This window comes from Triturus cristatus, chromosome 5_2 (genome assembly GCF_964204655.1).
Source record: "Triturus cristatus chromosome 5_2, aTriCri1.1, whole genome shotgun sequence".
Taxonomy (NCBI): domain Eukaryota; kingdom Metazoa; phylum Chordata; class Amphibia; order Caudata; family Salamandridae; genus Triturus; species Triturus cristatus.
The window spans coordinates 375,462,557-375,482,271 of NC_140588.1; the positions used below are offsets into that span (position 1 = coordinate 375,462,557).

The following is a 19,715-nucleotide window of genomic DNA, read 5'->3' on the forward strand; positions in this document are numbered from 1 at the left end:
GATTGTATTGTGCTTTATTGCATTTGATGTGTCCTCATTGTGCCTTTGGTGGTTTGGTACTTTCAAACGTGGCTTGCGGGTTCTGTAACTGTCACTGTGGACTATTATGATTTTCGGATTTATAGCATCAGTGGTGTGGCCATGGTTGCTGTTCCGTATAGGTTTTGTTGTGTTTGTGGTGTATTAGTAGTTGGCGTTGTTTTGAATGTGGAGAAATTAACTCTTTATTAGGTTAGATGGGATTTGACTTTCTCAGCAAACATATTCTTTTCTCATCATACTCCATATACACTTAAGAGGCCTTGGTTCAGCCTCCTTCAGCCGTTGTCCTCTTTCACACAGGTCTTTTTGAGCCATGCTGCTTCTATACCTACTCTCACACTTCTTTACTTAATGGCACATGCTTAAACTACAATAATACGCTACGACGTCAAGTTTGCTGCACACTCGCTTGGCATCATGCACCAATATGCAACTCTAATAGCTGGCACCACTACTAACGCTCTGCTCTCATCTATACACCGCAGAATCAGAACCACTGACTCCAGGTGTGCAATGGGTTATGGTACTTCGATGAATGGTATGAAATGTAATCCATGATGAAATATGGTACACGGTTGAGAGCTTGGTGAAAAGCCTTAATTGTCAAGCGAAGCACATTCCTTCTTGGAGATCGTCTCCAAGCATCAATTGCTGGTTTCCCTTAAACTTTCTGGAGTTGTTTTTTAGGTCTCGCCTAGGCAGCGCTTGCACTGTCTCTTCGAGGCATGCTGTCTTCAGGAAATGGGCTTTAAGCTCCGCCCATTGCCCACCCATGTTTTCAATTGGCTCTTATTTTAATTAAGGTTGACTAGTTTTCTTTTTTGAGCAGTCTAGTTTCTGATTTTCCTAGTTTTACATCGGAATTGAACTAATTGGCACTGCTTCCCTTAGGCCCAGGTCTAAAGTGTTTTGGAGGGACCGCGAAGTCAGATGCCCCGGTTGCCTATTGGTGGAACAGTTGTACAGACATTTGAGTCAAGGACTGGGGAGGCTCTAGGAATCATTTTCCATTAAATTTCTTCCATGTCCTGATATGTTTTATTGTAATAAGGATTGTAGAATTGGACTCTGCTGGTCTGGACAGCTCTAACGGATGTCTTGAATTGGGATCTGCAGGGTACAGAGCCAGGCCTTCGTATCAGTCACAGTGCCGAGTAAGAGGTGCTTTGTTATTTTTGATGGCTGCATATAAGCTAAAAACATCGGCAGGCAAATAAGGTTTGCAAGACAACACAGTGGCACTGGATCGTTATTGATCTTTACAGGGAGACTATTTTGTATGATGCAATGAGAAATTATCCAAAATTGCCATATTCAGGTCTGAGGTCACCGGGGATGAGTACAGATAGACCTTTAGGCATAAAGGGGTTCAGAGTACATGCTCATCCAAATCCTTGGCCTCTTTACAGAGTGCACAGAGCAATGGTTGGGTGTTCCAGTTGTAAGTGGGACTATGTGTGTGTGTGTGTGTGTGTGTGTGTGTGTGTGTGTGTGTGTGTGTGTGTGTGTGTGTGTGTGTGTGTGTGTGTGTGTGTGTGTGTGTGTGTGTGTGTGTGAAGGTACATAGATGTCACTCTAAGTCACTCAGGTGTTTGTGCTCCTTAGTGACATAGGAGAGTGGGAAATTTGGATTTGCTGGCTTTAGTTAGATGTTCTTGCATACGGCACTCCATATAAATGTTGTGGTTGGCAAGGGAACTTGGCAGTTCATACTTGGGAATAGGATTGTGATTCGTTGAGGGTGGCAGTTTGTACATTACTGGGTGGCCAAGCAGCAGGGTCGAACTGGAACAGAAACCGACCTGGGCACTAAAATAAAAGTGGCCTCCTTTAGTGAATTAGATCGCTAAAAAAGTGGCATGTTTGTAAATTGGGGCAGTTTTGAACTTGTAAAGAGACGCTGTATAAGTGTTTTGCAAGGTATGGAAGGCTGCATTGATTTGAGCTTGCTGCAGGCAATAGTTTTATTAAAATGTGCCCATCAGACCCTAATACAGGCCCCCAACCAGCTAAAAAACACAGCCCACGCTCTGACCTGTCAGACCAGCATGTTGAGCACTGCCTCAAGGCCCTATGGGCCAGTGCCGCCTCTCAGAGAAGCAGGGAAAGACATCTGTAGAAGAGAGTAAAACATTGCAGGGGTCATTGTGTTTTCGTGTTTTTGTTTTTGTTGGTGTCAGAATGTCTGCTTGTCAATTACCTGAGGATGTGAACTCTACCTGTTAACCTATCAAGGTTGTCAAAAGCCCATTACAACTGAAGGTGTTTGTTTTGGAACACTGTGACAGCTATAGAAAAATTGGGTCAAACTAATGCCAACTTTCGGGGGGTAGGAGATGGACCAATTATGTAGCTTGTCAAGCTATGTTCTAATTGCTTTGCTTCATTCTGACACTTAGAAATATCAGTTTTGGGCTGGAAGTTATGAAGGCGACTGGGGGTTATGATGCCCACACATAGCCCAGTTCTAGATTCAATTCGTTTCCTTACCTCAAAAACACCCACTCAGTCTCACACTCATTCATACGGACTCTCACACTCGGGAGTCATACCGAGGCACTTTACTCCGCATCTAAATGGCACTTTAGAGCCACAATATTTCAGCTAATCGAATTTCTCACCCGCCCAGAGGTCCTCTTCCCTTTAGCCCCAATAAAATGCACACTCCGCTCCCCATCCCCCACTGGGGGAGGGCAGGAGTATCGAGTCAGTTATAGTCAGTAGTGCATTCGGTGGATTGAAACACGCGGGGTCACTTAAGAAGTGTAAAATGATATTCTGAGACGTGATTTAATGAGCAACAAAGAAACCCTTCTGGAGAGGTGTTGTAGCTAGGGGAGTGATACAATCCTTAAAAGAGAATCTCTGTTTGATACATTACTTAAGAGAGGCATCCTTTACCGTGAGTGTATCTGGAATAAAGAACACAACACGTGTTTTTAACAGTAAGGTTGGGACATTTTTTGTTTCCTCAGTAGGCGGATGCTGATCACAGCACAAATCCACAATTTTCGTGCTATCTACATCTGCCTACAGCAGGCAGAAAATGTCATTCTGTTGCCATGAATTCAACGGCGGTCCATGAACAGTGGCACATTACTATCTGCAGCAGTTTGGACAGTGAGTGGATTTCAGGCATCTAGACTGTTCTGCATCCTGACAAGTGAAACTGGGCTTTTTTAAAGCTTTGTCTATGAAATAGAAAAGGGTACATATCACCCAATGTATATTTTTGCGAATGTTATTTTACCCAAACCTATAGCTCTCATTTGGGAGAGTCCTATGACAGCTTTTGGGCGGGAGCCTTGAACCTGGGAGCACAGCTTCACCTACTTGAGGGCAGTGCTTAATTTGTAAAATATTAAGTGCCAGGCGCTAACCAAGAGGCCCCTACAGCTTGCCCCACCCATTGCCCTTGTCATCGCTGCCAAAACAACTACTAACCATCTCTCTCGCATGTGAAGGCGACAGTTCAGATTATTCCAGGTCTCCGAAGCTAAAGGAATGGCTAGGGAAACAGTTATTAGCAATTTTAATGTATATTGTAGTCCTAAACTACCGTTGTTCTGCTCATCTCTAAATTAGATGAACAGCGCCACAATATGGTGGGCTGTGTTAAGTATGGTGTTGACAATTAGGTGCTGGTGACGAGCACCGGAAACCAATTAAGTGTCTGTGCTGAGTACTGGCTCAAATTAAGCACTGCTTGAGGGTAAGTTTTACATATTTAAGCAGTTATACTTTATGGGAGTTTTAAATTGGTAGAGAAGGAGACAGGAATGGGGCGAAAGAGTCGGAATAAGTAATAGCCGAAGACCGGAAAAGAGGGAGGAACCGAAAGTGAGGGACTGAGCAAAAAAAAAGAAGACTGAAGGAATGGGCAGAGTGTAAGTAAACTTAAGATGTTCGATAGTAGAACGGAGAAATGGAGAAAGGATGAGTGAAATGTCTGTGTTTAACTGAGAGTGGAGGTGAATTATTGCTTGACAGAAAAGAAGTTATGAAAGAGGAAGTGGACAACTAGAGGAATGAATGACGTCCAACAGAGGCGTGAGTAAGGGAAGGATGTAGAAATCAAAGAAGTGTAAGAGCGGATAGGGAAGAGCGAGGAAGGAGTGAACCTTGCAGAGCAACAGCCTTGAATGCTACAACGTGCCAGCGGGGAGCACGCTGTGTGGAGCTTGGTTCACAGGCAGCTGACCTCAATGGGTCTGTCATTCCGGAAAGCAGGAGCTGGTCAAGGGCAGATTGCTGAAACAGTGGGCGCCTGTTGATATCCTCCTAAAAATGTTTACCTGACTGCCATGCCAATTATGAAATCAATGTACTATACTAGGGGCCACTGGAAATATGCGGTAGGAGAGGGCCAAATTACGTGGCACGCTTGAGTAAACTATGTGGCAAGAAAAGGCATAATATGTGGCATAAAGCGGCACATTTTGTAATAGTATTACTTCATTATTTTGTAATTTTTAAACATGGTAAGACTGTATGGGCATTGGTTGCACCTCACTAGTACCAGGTTAACACTCAAATATAGCAACAAGCAACAGAAAGGTGACCAGCCCAGCTTTGCAAAAGGCCTTTCACTGTGTGGGAACACATGCTGCTGCTTCTTTAGTAACTTTTGAACTGTTTGAGCTAGAAACGATTTTTTTGTTGTTAAAATCTGCGGATTATGCGACAGATGATGAATTATGTGGCAAATGCGACAAATCTATATTTATGCAAAAATCGCGGCTGCCGTACAATCACATAATTCCAGTGGCCCTGACTATACTATACATCAGTCCTTGAAAACACAAACTATTTTGCATAAAGGGGTCACTTATTTTGATCATTCGCACGTATACTTCCCTTTTTCCACAAATTTGCACATCAGAGTGCGTAGCTGTGTTGATCGGGCGTGGTGGGATAATCCCATTAGTGTGGAATGTCCTCTTCCATCTCCCTTTGTCAGTGAGTGCAGCTGTGAGTGTAAAAGTACCAGGCTAACCCCGAGGCTGAGCTTTCCTGAGATGCACGGGTGTGACAACCTACACTGCAAAAGTAAAGCTACAGATAGTTATTACTCTTACAGATATGTACCGCTACTGATGATTAGCCGTTACCAAGATTGGCCTTATTTTCTGTCTCAATCTATTGTGTTTACCGCATCTTAGAACACCTGAGCTGTGATTAGTCTGTCTTTTCTGGACCTCTTGCAGACCTACAAAGTCTGTTCATTTATAAGGCTAAAGCTTAGAAAAGAGATTCTTTGACAATTGTAAATCTCGTTAGGGTTCCCTGACAATCTTGTAATAAGTCGATTTTCCGCAATCTACTTGAAGAAAATAAAAAGCCAGATAGGATTCTTGCCTCTTCTATATTTCTCTTTTTAAGGGGTAATCGAGCTCAAAGAAATGCCATCTAGATATTCGCAGATAAAGAAGATCTAGAAGGGTAGCCTTTCTATCATCCACCACTTTGCATGTCGCGTCCAGTTTTCCCTGGCTTATGCTTATGTCAAACGCCAGAATAGCGCAGGATGTCCATGCTCAGTCACTTTTGAGTTTGTTTCATCTGTCCAGAAGTTGCATTTTAAATCATTGTCTTGTTTTAGTTCATTGTGTTGTGGTATTTTCAAGATTGCAAGACTGCAGCGGATACAGTTAGTTTATCAAAGGATTGCCTTTAGTACCGATGAGTGAGTGATAAAACATGAGTACATTTTTCATTGTAGGAGAAGCAATGTCTTCTTCTTCACAGAAGAGCTCATAGAATTAATCAATAAATTCGTCAACGGATGTAATATAAGGAAAATACCTTCATAATCGTGGCTTTTCGATACCTGCATTTGTACACTCCTAAAAGCCTACAACTGACACCTTGGATTTAAAAAATACTGTCCCATCATTCCCCTCCTGCTTCAAATAAGATTTTGGCGAAATCCATCAATACTTAATTTTTCCAATTTTCAGATCTTTCCCTGCTTTGAACTTTGCCTTATCAGGCTTTCACCCTGATGATGTGTAATTCTTTTCATAAGGATAACAATTGATTATGATCCAGATATGAATAGGGAATTAATTGGTAAGAACAGCAGCACAGTAAAAGAAGGAACCGACACTATCCTTCGGCCCTCAAAATACAGAAAAGCGATGATCTTTCTGGGGGTACTAACACTTCAAGGCTATGCTTTTGAGAACTTTGGATATATATTGATCCCAATATTAAAGTCACTTAATTAATACTTGTATGGATAGATCCATCGATGATACCTGCTATTCATTCCTTTGCTCTAAGAATCCCCCCGATGACCAAGTTGATGCTACTTTACACTTCTCATAAGAGAGAAATTGGGACACCAGGATCCTTGAAATAAAATGTTTTAAAATATATTTATCGCTTCAGCACCCAGTACTGATTAGGTCATGTCTGGAGGGACAATTGAGGCCAGTCTGCCACCTCCTTTTCATTTTTTTTAAATACAAAGCTTGTTGTTTTGTAGGGCAAAATAGTGGAGGACCATCTGCTGTGCATTTTTGAACCGGGTTCCAGTGATGGCTATGAATCCGGCTCCCTAAATAGTTCTATAACTTCTGGCATTGTATTGTTAGCTTGGAATTAATCAGATTTACTGAAGCTTAGTATTCCTTAGAGCGTGCTTGCTTCATCTTGCCTTCTAACTGAGGTGTCCAGCATGGGGTGATTTAACTCCATTGCCGAAAGTCTTCATCTAAAATAATCTCCCCCATTGCATCCATTTGGCTCTTTAAAGCCGTATCAGCTTTGGTGGAGGAACAGAAAATCCATCTTGAAATTCCTATCTGCACTGGCTCCTTGTTGCAAGCATTACTAAGGAAAGATTTTCCATGAAACGCAGTGCTTTTGTATTTTTTTAAGTTTTACAATTGTTTTTTTGATAGGCCTCATAAATAGTTATGGGAAGAGCAGCTTTTGATGCACATGCGACTGCTGTGGAAGACTGGGTCATCCCCTTTTCCTACAGGGAAAGCAAAAACCCCAAGAGACTTATTCGACTCTGATCTCACGTCAACACCCTAAACCAGTGCATTGGTCAATGGCACCAACTTTCACTAGTACCTTTTTCCAAAAATGCAAAAAGTCTCTCACTTCCTCCAAACCAGCCATTGAACAGAAGTTACACAGTATGTGATGACGGCCCACCTGGATTACTGCAGTGCAGTTTGCAGGCGCAGACTGCACAGGGGAGCGGGCACAACTTAGTGGCTAGACTGTGATTGAACTTGAAAAGATTGGATCACATAATTCCAGCACGCAAATAACACCACTGGATCCTGGTGGATTCAATTCCGTGATTGGATTTGAAACTCTTCGTTTAATGCAGAAGGACTGTAAGGCAAAGAAAGGACTTGAGTACATCCAAAATCAGGCACCATAATATTTCCGGTTGAGGGGTTTGTAATTGGCTTTTTTTCACCTGCACCACCTACAATTCTTAACAGAGAAAAGCACAGAGACAGATCACTTCAACTTTCAGGACACTTCTGAATACTGAGCAGCTGTTAGAACAGGGGTGGGACTGATATTTGCCAGATCATAGACCAACCATCTAACTCTCCACAGCCATTTGCAGTCTTTCTGGCTTGTTAGTATTACTCTGCAATCGGGTGTAAAACTGAGTGTCATCGGAGTACTTTTTGAAGTATGCACTTGTTACTTAAATGTTGTAACCAGAGGACATGTAAATATTAAAGTACAAAGGTGAATGGGAGGATTGCTGCAATGCCCAGCATGACACTCTACAGATGGACCATGTCTTGAGCCAAATGGTATTTACTAACTGTAACTGAATAGGAAATGTAGAATTGACTGTATGTCCAGGTCTGATGACACTACTCATTCTTTGATCCCCTCAGACGAATGGCAAGGTCTAATGTGTCATATGATGCAAGAGGCTTAGGACTGTCAAGGTGACGATTTGTCCTTCATCCAGGCTGATGCGGAGGTCCTCTGTGATATATGTTGGTGTATATACTTTGCCTCTCAAAGGTTTGAAGCCTGAAGGAAAATGAGTGTAATTGTCAACATTATAACTATCAAATGTATATTTTTTGTTTAGTAAATTAAATTAATCATGATAAACTTAATGAGTGCATGCTACACTGCAAGTAGGGTATCCTATCAGTACATGTACACCAGGCAACATGCTTTTAGTCCTGAAATCATTGCATTCCAGTAGTTCTAGTCTTCATTCATCCTAAAGGGAGTGATGTGTAAAGGGAATGACCAGGACATATATCCAGTTACCCATCAGTCTATCCCTTTACTTGCTTATCTTTTACTTGCCCCTCTATATATGGCGGCGGATGTGTCCTTTATCTTTAAGCAGGTGTGTGTGGCTGTATACACGTTTTACATGTGTTTTCGATGCTCTTACTTCTGGCTCTGTGTGCATTGGAAACTGTGTTTCTGTTAGTCTGTGTGCGTAATTAACTAACTGCACATCTGGCGGTTTGTATAAATATGTGCCTGCAGGTCTGTGTGCATGGGTTCCCGTATGGCAGCTGGTCTGTATGCCTCCTCAGTGTCTGTAGGTGTGTTGCGTTGTCTGCATATTCTATGCATGTGGAATTGACGTGCCAATGTGTGACTTTGTCAGTGATTCTTTTACCTGGTATTAGAACACGATTATTATTTTTGATGCTTTGCTTGATTTATTTATTAGTGTAAACTGGGCACTAAAGTACCAACCAAAACTAAAGGGTTATCTGGTTCTTATGGGCGACTAGGGCTGCTATGTGTATTTGTATAGCGCATGTCTCACCCGGGAGGGCCTCCTTGTACTAAAGTGGAAGTTGTATCGGCCAGACCAGGACCTGGGCAAGGTGAAGCTCCAGGTCTTCAGCCTCTTGCAGAACTGAGGAGGTGGCTCTGATGTCCAGAGGCAGCCACTCCCAAGCTTTAGGAGCGAGGTAGACGGCAGATCTGATTCTATGTATGCGGGAGTGTGTGCAAGTAGGAGTCCGGCACAGTGGAGGTGTCTGGTAGGTGTGTGAAAGTTTATGCGGTTGTTGAGGTACGTGGGGCCAAACTTGTGTAAGGCTTTGTATGTGTGCTTGAGGGGTTTGAAGAGTGTTTGATTGTGGCTTGGGAGCCAGTGGAGCTCTTTGAGGTGCGGAGTGATGTGAATGTGAGGTGGGGCATTTAGGGTAAGCCTGGCCACTTACGTTCAGGGCTGGGCGGGCTGGGCGGGCTGGGCTGTGCATCGGTCATTTCCCTGGTAGGCTGGAAGGGCGGGGGCCGGATTTGCAGTGGTGGGGCCAGTTTTGCAGCGGTGCTGCATTGTTGGCCCCTAGTGATAAAAGCAGGAAGCTAGCATTTCCAGCCTCTGGGGGCCAGGGAAAATTGCCAGGGCTGCTTTTGGTTCCCAGCTGCTTAAGTTGGTATGGCCTGGAGTCTTCTTACTGAGGAAAAAAGGTGAACTATTTGTGACATGTTGCCTACCTCTCAACACACACTCACTTAAAGGGGTCAATCTCCCTGTACTCCTCTTCGCCCTCCAGATATTAGAGATGCTCCCACAGACTTCCCAGGGGTCGTCCCCATGGAGGCCTTTCTGACCCTTGCATAAATTGGCCACACCATTGACTTCGCTGGGTTTCACCCTCCTAAGCCATCTGACTTCAAACACCGTGGAGGCCCAACAGGTTGAACTACATGGACGCTGCTGTGTGACTCGGGTGTAACTGCAGTCAACCTCCCTGGTTTCAGTATTGTGTCTTCCTGAATTCTGCAAAGGCCAAAACAAACATTGCCTCAAAGAATATACAGCGTGAGGGTAAATTCCACTCAAAGAGCTGCTGTCCTTTCACCCTTAGTGTTGCTCAACGTCAGAATGACGAGTGCATTCCAAAAATCATTATTTCCTCGCCTGACGCAGGTTTGGTGCCTGCTTCAAGGTCACTGCATCTGTTGACTTAAATGAACATCCCGTGCAGCGGGATTGTGCGCTGGAGGCCGCATTACCTCAGATGTAGCAGATACCATACCATACAACATGCGTTCAAAAACAAGTAAGCGCAGCATAAAAAGCTACAGCACAAATCTAAAATGAAATGAAGGGCACAGAAAGTTGGGACAGGTTCCATAATTCCATAATAAAGTTTTCTCAGAAGGCGAGGCAGCTTCTACAGTAATTAACTCCACCTATGGCGAACCAGTGCTAACACGCACGGGAACTGAATCCAGGGATAATTGAGCGAGGGAAAACAATCCCATTACTCTTCCAGCTGGTGTTTTGCGCCCATGGCACTTGGTAGGCGAAGACAAGGGTGGGGCCAGTTTATGCCACACAAGCACTTTAAGTCTTCTTTTCCCATTCTTGGGTTGGCTGAAGTTCAAGGCCTTCCTTTGAGTGGGTGCAGTGGGCCGCGGCTTTGGACGTCACTCAAGATGGCGTTCCGCACCATCTGCAGGGAAACCGCACACTCTTTACTGCTTTTGAAAAGGTTACCGCTTGACAAGAGAGCGGAAGCCTTGAGGAAGGGAGACGGTGTCTCAACCCTTCCATAAAGGTCGTGCGGCATCGTGGTAGATGAAGACGTGTGATCTGTGACTTTGCCAAATGTACAATAAACATTCAAATTATAATGGATCTTCTGTCATAATATCCTTTCCATTTTAAGGTTTTTATGTTCTTTACATTGCGGAGATAAGTACTGAGCCCCCTGCTCAGCAGTAATAAGCTTGTGTTTTTAATCTGTACATGGTGGAGCATCGAATTGATAATTTTACCAATTGGGTGCTCCCAATGAAATTACAGGTGATGACCAGTTTATTAATCAGAGACCCATTAGGTTCTTTTACTTCTTCTTTATTTGTGTGCTAGGTATGTGTCCCACCACACTGCTGAGTCTTAGACTGCTCTACCTGGAGAGCACAAGTAGCTGTGAAGTCTTGTTCCTTTTTGGTCAACGAATGACAACGATTGCAAATAGTCTTGTATGTTAAAGTGATCTGTGTCTGGCTTCTGGAAGTGCATCTGATGGAGACAGGGTCTTATTTTCCTCTTCTCTTGCCCTCTGAAGTTTCTGAGCTGGGCAAATGCTGGGATGTGTCATAAAACTAGGCTGAACCTGGCCTGCAGTTGAGATGAAACACGGCCTGGCAGTTTGGGCTCGACTGTTCCAATTGGAGATGGACCAAGACTGATATGCATGTGGTTGATCCCCGTCCGGAGTGACTAAGTGGGTAAAAAAATGGTGGTCTGGAATGTGGCCAGAGTTTATTATCTGTGACTGAGGCTTTTGCAAGCAGTCCATCCATGACCCTTTATCTTTTAGCTTTTCTCAGTCTTAACCACTGTGCATGAGTCTTTGACCAGATCAACCGAGGTTGTGCATAATTAAGAGGTTTGTAGGATGTCTCATGGGCCTTAAGTAAGGATGAAAACCAAGTCTTAAGGCCTGGAACAGCTAGCCCTAGACTTTGTGGTTATCTTGCAGATAGAAAGGCGTACCACACAGGACTGGAATCAGTTTCACAGACTGAGAATTCAGAGGCACGTTGGCCAGAGAGATTGACCGGCATAAAAAAAGCTACATTAAACAACTGATAAGGATGAAAGACACCCTGCAGAATCCCTGTGAAAGTCACCTACCTGAGTGATGGGCGTAGACAAGCAGGGGTAAAAACGAGGACCTACCTCGCAGTTAGAACTAAGTTACTGTTGTCTGAGGATTGACCTGCAGCTAATCAAAGAGATGTTGAAGAAAATTTGAGTCTTTATGGACAGATTTTTAATCGGAGCCAGTAACTGTTCTAAGTACCAAAAGAAGTGTTTAGAGTATGTTCATGGCGCTGATGCCCAAGCTGAGCAGAAACGCCTAAACATGAGAAGAGAGGACTCTGAATCCCAGGGGAATCCAGATATAGAGCATATTTCCAAATCCTGCGTCATTGTGGTCATGAAGTAAGAGACTTCAGCTGCAGAGCCATACTGAAGAGACTTTCATTTAGAGGCAGATATTTTTCAGGGCTCAAATCAATAAATAGAACTTATGAGATAAAATATTCCATGTATAATCAACCCCACAGCGAATCCATGAAAACCCTATAAATCCTTAATCTAGGCGACACAGCTCTCTCTTAATATTATTCACTGGGGAATATGACTTCTCGTGTGAAAGGAAGTGTCGACTGTGCGTCCAACTTACAAAGAGAGGACTAGGTGAGAAGGCCTTGACAACAGGGCAACCTGATAAGCCTCCAGGAAGAGCCACCAGATGATATTGCATGGTGGGCAGAGGTCTGGGAAAACCCACTAGATGTTGTACCAAAGTTCTGTCCTACACTTAAGACAACTAATAAATACGACAGAATAAATGTTGGACCCTATTACATTGAAGAGAAAAGATCAGGGGTACTGAGACTCAATAGACATTCTCACTCCTTGGAAATGAATAACAGAACCTGCGTCCAAGTGCAGCACCATCCTCATTGGTTCTAGCCTCCACATGGGATGCATGCTTTAATGCTTCAGCTGCTAGCAAACAGCAAAATATTTTTTTCTGAGAGGCTGCTTACGTTCAGGCAGAGCATCCATTCTGGATAAATGTATAATTGTGATGCATAAATAAGTCCCCTTACTTCTGTGGTATAAAGTTCATATGGCCTTTTAGGTACAAATCACTTGCAGAATTTCCATGATTGTGCTTCAGAATTAAATTTTATGCTGCACTTTTTCAAGTCACTTTTTTTACTGTAGTTTTCACCATTTGTCCTCTCAGGCTTTTCTTCAAAAGCACACCATGTTCCACCAACCACACATACAACCTTCAATTCTATATTGAGAGACACTGTTCACCAAGATCCACTTGGTGTTATCAAGCTGCACACTTCAGCAGGTCATTGGCAGGTCCATGCATTCTTCTGACCAAATTGACTTGGCACTTTGTGAGATAATGCCTCCTTTTGCATGTTCACCCCCACTTTTGGACTGATGCTGCTGGTTTTTCTTTGAGAGTGCACAGAGGCCTGTTAACCAGACCTTAGTACCAGTGTTTTTACCCATTACAAAGTGTATGTCGAATTGGCTACCCCCAATTGGCAAGGACTGACTTACTTGTAAGCCCCTAGTATATGGTACCCAGCACATGTAAGGCAGAGTGACACCCAGGGCTTATGCACCGTTTGGGCCACTCTGAGTGTGTCAAAAGGTACAAAATGGCTCCCAGCCTGCCACAGGAGACTGGGTAGTGTCACACTGCTAGTTTGACTTTGCCATTAAAATCAATGACAATGCCACCACTTCCCTTAATAATATATGCAAGTCTCCCCTAAGTAAGGCCTAAAAAGCACTGTGGCAGTTAGCTGCGTGTTGTTAAGTAGGACATTTATATTTATGTATGTCTTAACAGTGAACACTCCAAATTGCCGTTTTGCTTGAGGAAAGGTTGGTCGCCCCATTGGTTAACACAGGGTTACCGGCTAGCACCCCAGTCTGGCTAACTACTGAATGGGACTACCTAACTGGGTACTCTAAGGTATCAAATTAATCATGGCATTAAACCCAACCTGATGCCCAGATCAGATTTATTGTCACTTTTGAAGTTAATCAACTTTTAGAAAGTTCCCACTCTGTGCCCCAGTGGTCCAGTATAGGAACAAAAAGACGAGCCAATGCTACGTGTAGATTTACCTAAAATTTTTCTGTTCCCAGAATAAAACAAGGGCCCAGACAACCAATTATTCCGTTGGATTTAATCTTGTGACTAATTTTTAGTTCACATTTAGAAACATTTTGAGTCTTAGCAATACATATACCTTACAAAAACATGAAAAGCACATAACTTAATAATGACAATATTAGAAACAATTAGACACCACTATATTCATTCAAACAATCACCCATGAGGACAACATTCATACTACTCATACTGCTCATCCAACCAAACTAACGTACAACATGAGACAAAAAATCTTCATTCAATAAATCTTTTACAAAAAAGGGCCATCGAATCAATGCTGTGCATAATAATGAAACTTAAAGCTGTTTTTTCGCACGATTGGCCGTAGCAAACACCAGGGTCTACGCGTTTCGAATCCCTTTGTTGAGGGGATTCTCGTCAGGACCAACACTTGACTTAAACTAAGGCACAGGGAACTCTGCCCAACCGGGTGTGTGGAACGGTGTCAGGGTGTCTGAAGGGATTTATTTTCAAAAAAACAGGACGACCACAGGGTGTTCCGACTGCAAATGGATACTAACGAATATCTCCGGAGAAAGGAATCAATCCACTGCTCGATCGTCTCCTGCCCGTTGTTCAACCATCCGAGAACAGACACACGGACCACGCCGACTCTGCAGCTGTCTCCAAATCGGCCGACTGAGTTTACGCCGCGCCAGCTCCTGCTACGGGCAGGAGACGATCGAGCAGTGGATTGATTCCTTTCTCCGGAGATATTCGTTAGTATCCATTTGCAGTCGGAACACCCTGTGGTCGTCCTGTTTTTTTGAAAATAAATCCCTTCAGACACCCTGACACCGTTCCACACACCCGGTTGGGCAGAGTTCCCTGTGCCTTAGTTTAAGTCAAGTGTTGGTCCTGACGAGAATCCCCTCAACAAAGGGATTCGAAACGCGTAGACCCTGGTGTTTGCTACGGCCAATCGTGCGAAAAAACAGCTTTAAGTTTCATTATTATGCACAGCATTGATTCGATGGCCCTTTTTTGTAAAAGATTTATTGAATGAAGATTTTTTGTCTCATGTTGTACGTTAGTTTGGTTGGATGAGCAGTATGAGTAGTATGAATGTTGTCCTCATGGGTGATTGTTTGAATGAATATAGTGGTGTCTAATTGTTTCTAATATTGTCATTATTAAGTTATGTGCTTTTCATGTTTTTGTAAGGTATATGTATTGCTAAGACTCAAAATGTTTCTAAATGTGAACTAAAAATTAGTCACAAGATTAAATCCAACGGAATAATTGGTTGTCTGGGCCCTTGTTTTATTCTGGGAACAGAAAAATTTTAGGTAAATCTACACGTAGCATTGGCTCGTCTTTTTGTTCCTATATTATAATTGGTTTGGCCTTGCTGCCACACGAGCCAGAACCCCCTTTTTGGTTTTCCAGTGGTCCAGTGGCATCACATGGGCTGGCACCTGCATACATCTTTCTGCACTCTATTGTTAATAAAAGGTGTCTTGTTTCTTTTGTGTTGTGTGGTTTCTTATTCTGTCGTTTGGTAATGTTAAATGCTTCACACTACTTTTTTTGTTCGTTACTTGCTGCTTAAAGGCCATAGCTACCCAGGGTTGAGTTTATGGTTGTTCAAATGAGCCTTACTGAATCCAATAAAGGTTTTGCAAGTTTATTCCATGATAAGGCCCCAGAGCCAAATTATATAATACACCCAGATCCTCACACACTTGTTTTCTGGATCATTCTATTTCTCATGGCTTTTGTTGCTTCAACTCCACTCAATCTATGCATCTTCCTTTTAGGCAAACGGTAACCATGTCCAGACGTACGAACACTATCCAAGACCTCCTGTCGACGTGTGCAGAACAGCTGATGCATGCCGAGGCCATTGCACAGCCGGTAAGTCTTTCCTTTGCTAACAAATACTTGATCTTGTTGATGCTCATCTATGTCTAGTGCTCTTGTGTTTGAGAAGTTCTTCAAATGCCAAGTCCATGTTGGAATGAATCTGTGAAAGACATGCCATGACGTAAATAACATAATTATTTGGTATTTTAAAACTGGGCCAATATAAACACGTGCAGAGCAAAACTACTGGGTCATCTTGTGATTGCTAGTTGGGTAACTGCTTTGGATTACACCCAAAGTCCTGCAGCGGATGTCCATCCTTTGTACTGAACGCAGTGCAAGGCGGCTTATGATAGCACTTGCCATGTGTCGCAGTATAGATAGGTGAAACATAAAAATTCATGCAAGTCAGTACCAAAATAAATTGATTGAAGATGCAGATCTTACCCCCAACGGTGCTAACTTGCCATGTCCCCTTGATTCATCCTAGGTAAAAACCTCCAGCTAAAGGATCACATCCTAACAAAGGCCAGATTCCATTGACAGTAACTAAAATTAAACTTCACCTATCTTAACAGGATGACTGGATAGCTGCTGAAACTCTGGAATCTGGCTTATTGGCCTACCAAAACGTATATATCCTCCCTAAAAATAGGACTGCACTCTGCTACTTATTTCCTCACTAAATCAATATTTTTTTTGTCTCAAAATGCACACATTGACATAGTAGGCCCTGGCACTGAATACTTTGTGTGTGGGTGTGCTCCTTGATACATGGTAAAATGCTGCCACTCACATTTAGTTGTCCAATCACTGAAGTGGGTTGACCCATTGCCCCATGTTATATGCTGTTAATGACACAAAACAGACGAATGGATGAAGATAGCTAACTCCAGGCCACGAATTGCCCCCTTCCAACCTTCAACATTAAGGAACATGTCCCTTCAGAAAAATTGAAACTCCTTATCCGAAACCTGTTATCCTAAGCTCTGCGTGCTTTCACTCTTAGTCTCTTTTAGTGATAACCAGCTCTTTGCAACGCTTGTGTTCATTGGGATCAAATCTTATGTTTCACACATTAGACTTTGACCCAGAGCCAGAGAGAAAGGGGCAGGAAAGGTAGAAAGAAGGAAGCATAGCAAGCTACAAAAACAGTAACAAAGAGAAAGGCAGGGCTGAAAAAGAAACCGCAAGAGTTAGATACAGAAACAAGACGTCTAGGACGATGGAAGAAAGAGGCAGTGGTTGGATGCTGAGCTGCCTTGGTATTCAGCAACTCTAGCAATTCAGCAGGGCCAGTGGCGAGTGCTGAAGAAAAACTAGCACACGACCGAGACCTTCGAGTTGGCGTGTGCTAACTTGATCTCCCGCCAGGATTGGACATTGCGGCTGGCCAGTTACATAAGGAATTTAAGAGACGCTTCTAATGCAGTAACTATCGGTGAAGTTCACACGTTAGATTGGCATTTACGATTGGTGCTTAAGGAGCAAGTATTTACAGGAGCGATTTGCATTACAACGCTGAGTCCTGAGAATGGTCTCACGGACCTTTTTGGCCACCGTAGACCGAAACATCGACACCACATCCTTTATAACCTCAAATGTCATTAATGTTTGATTATATCCCGTGAATGTTGATTGATCTGGGATTATTTCTGATGTTGACACTTTCTGTGTTAAAAGGAGTGACTGCGCTTCCACTTATCTCTTAAAATAAATGACTATAAGAGATGTTGGGATTATGGGGAAGTGCCAGTGTTGTAATACTACCTGAATTTTACATTGATGTGAACATGTTTAATTCCAGCTGTACATTAATGAAGTAAAGTAAAATTATATATATTTTTTCAGAATACACCTTGACTGTTGTTCGTACTTGGGTCAATTGTTAGGATTCACATTGTGGACCTTTATTGAATTTGCAAATAGGTTTTGTTGAAAATAATTCCTCAAGGAATATTGTTTTGTAGTATCATGAAGAAAAACTTTGGGCACCTAGACTTATCTTTTTTTAATCAAATGAAGCACTCATTTTATGTATGTATTTCTGCTTTCCTCCAGTTATGTCTCGTACCTGGAATAGTTGTATCTGTCTGCTTCTTATTTAACTGTGGTTTGTTTTTCCTCTTCTGGAGCCACTTATGTTATCTCTGTTATAAAATGTCCTATACTTTGTGATACTATCTTTGTTATGTTCATGCTTGTTGACAGTGTTGTAAAGCCCGCCTGGTCCAAGTTCAAGCAGCCGGTGCTAATATGGTTTGAGTGCTACCTGTAGTGTGCGTGGTCAGGAAGACCCACACTGTTGAGCAAATAAATAAATCAACTTGGAACATTCTACAGCACAGAACAGCTAGTTCCCTCCTGGAGAGGTGGCCACCAAGAGAAAGCTCGGAGCACTGCTGGCTGTCAAACCTCAGTAGACCTCTTAGCATTCTTAATCGGAAACTAAAACCCTTTTCAAATCACCATGCAAGTACCAGATAATAATTACAGGATACTAACAAGTGATGCGTTCTTAACGAAAGTACTAGCATTCCCCAATCCTAATTCATTTCTACATTTTGTCCTGGCTTAGATGTTTTGTTAACCTTAGATACGACGTGCTATTATTTAGACTGCAATGCGGTGGGTTTAAAGTTACGTTGGAGAAAATGAAGCATTAAAAGGATTTCTTTAGAGAAACATTATTAAAGGGATATATTTATTTACTAGCATTATTTTATTGCATTGCCTGCCAGCAAGAGAGGAGAAGAGGGAAAATGCACCTACGGAAGAGACTGCTTAATTCCAACATACTAGTTTACCCTTTGTTGTATGCAGCTTATAGAAAAACACTTATTTAAGTCACCTGTCCTTAAATAATGAGTGTTTGCCCTGGCAATAAAGCGTTAAGATTTCCCACTTGTACAAGTAGTTCCTTGAGGCTATCCTGCAATTTACTTGGCGCTAGAACAGTAAGTCGAGACTGCTGGAAGCAGGAAAGGTAGAGCGAACAAGCCCTCCACTACAGTGGCATAGCCATGGTGCTATGGGCCCTAATGCAGTCATGGAATATGGGCTTTCCTAACCCCCCTAGAGACGTAGTAAAAACAGCAATTAGTCAGGTGCAGTGGGCACCCTGGGCCGTGGTGCCACTGCACCTGCTGCACCATTGATAGTTAAGCCCCTGCTCCTCTGTTCTCCTGCACTGAAGTTTCTTCACTAACCTGAGTCGCCTCCTCCCAGCGCATCCATTTACTGTGGTTCTCAACAGCATACATTACCATGACTTGTCAATAAAGACTTGTGAAGGTGTCTTTTCCCAATTGGAGACCGGCTACTTCTGATAAAACTAGCAATACTGCAACAACAAAAGCTCTAACACCACATGCTCAGTCTTGCATTGAGTGTGTGTACTCACACGACATTGCTAGTGCAGTAAAGTTGTGTGTTTGTGTGTATTTATTTACTGTTGACCCTCGAAAAAGTGTCTTACTCAGCCCAGAGATCTTCAAATATCTGGATATGATGACCCTTTACCTTGGTGTGCAAAAGTAAAATGCTAAAAGCAGTGGCCTAAAAGCAAGCAGCCAGTTACAAGTGATAAAATGGTGGTTGAATTGCTCCACACAAATAAGGGAACCCGGTTTCTCCCCCTAGTGTAGAACCTAGCCCAGGTACTTGATATCAGCTTGTTTCTTCCTGTCCTTACTGTTTATCCGTAAACAAACTGAAAGCCGCACCTTGCCCACTAAATGAGTTGTCAAGTAGCTGATGCGAAAATCGCAGATAAATGGTCTTAATTGCATAAGTAATTGACAAAGCCAGTAGGTAATTTATGCACTCACACAAACTACAGCCATACAGGCATTGACTGGACATTGAGCACATGGACGTGGGATAACATAGCTACAGAAATCCATTACGCACACGCCAAGAGCCATCCATCCATAGACATCCAGTCCCGCAGACCTCTTTCATGGAGACACTCGATTTAAAGGTCAACAGAATGTTATGTTTCTTGCTTGATTTGCACTTTTTGCTGCCGTAAGGTGCAAAGGACAGTGAAGAGCTGAGCTGAAAGGGAGAATAAAAGGACTGCCACCCTTCCACATCAGTACCTATGGGCCCAAATCCAGACCAGCTCATAGTGCCTCACCTGTCCTCCTA

At 42.9% G+C, this 19,715-nt stretch overlaps 1 protein-coding gene across 2 annotated transcripts in view; it reads left to right on the forward strand.

The window, feature by feature from the left end:
• Nucleotides 1-19,715, forward strand: part of DSP (desmoplakin) — a 222,571-nt gene that overhangs the window by 54,142 nt on the left and 148,714 nt on the right. For both annotated transcript variants that reach the window (XM_085607227.1, XM_085607228.1), the window contains exon 2: nt 15,518-15,614. In XM_085607227.1, the coding sequence (XP_085463353.1) occupies nt 15,518-15,614 (97 nt within the window). The remainder of the gene's footprint in view (nt 1-15,517; nt 15,615-19,715) is intronic.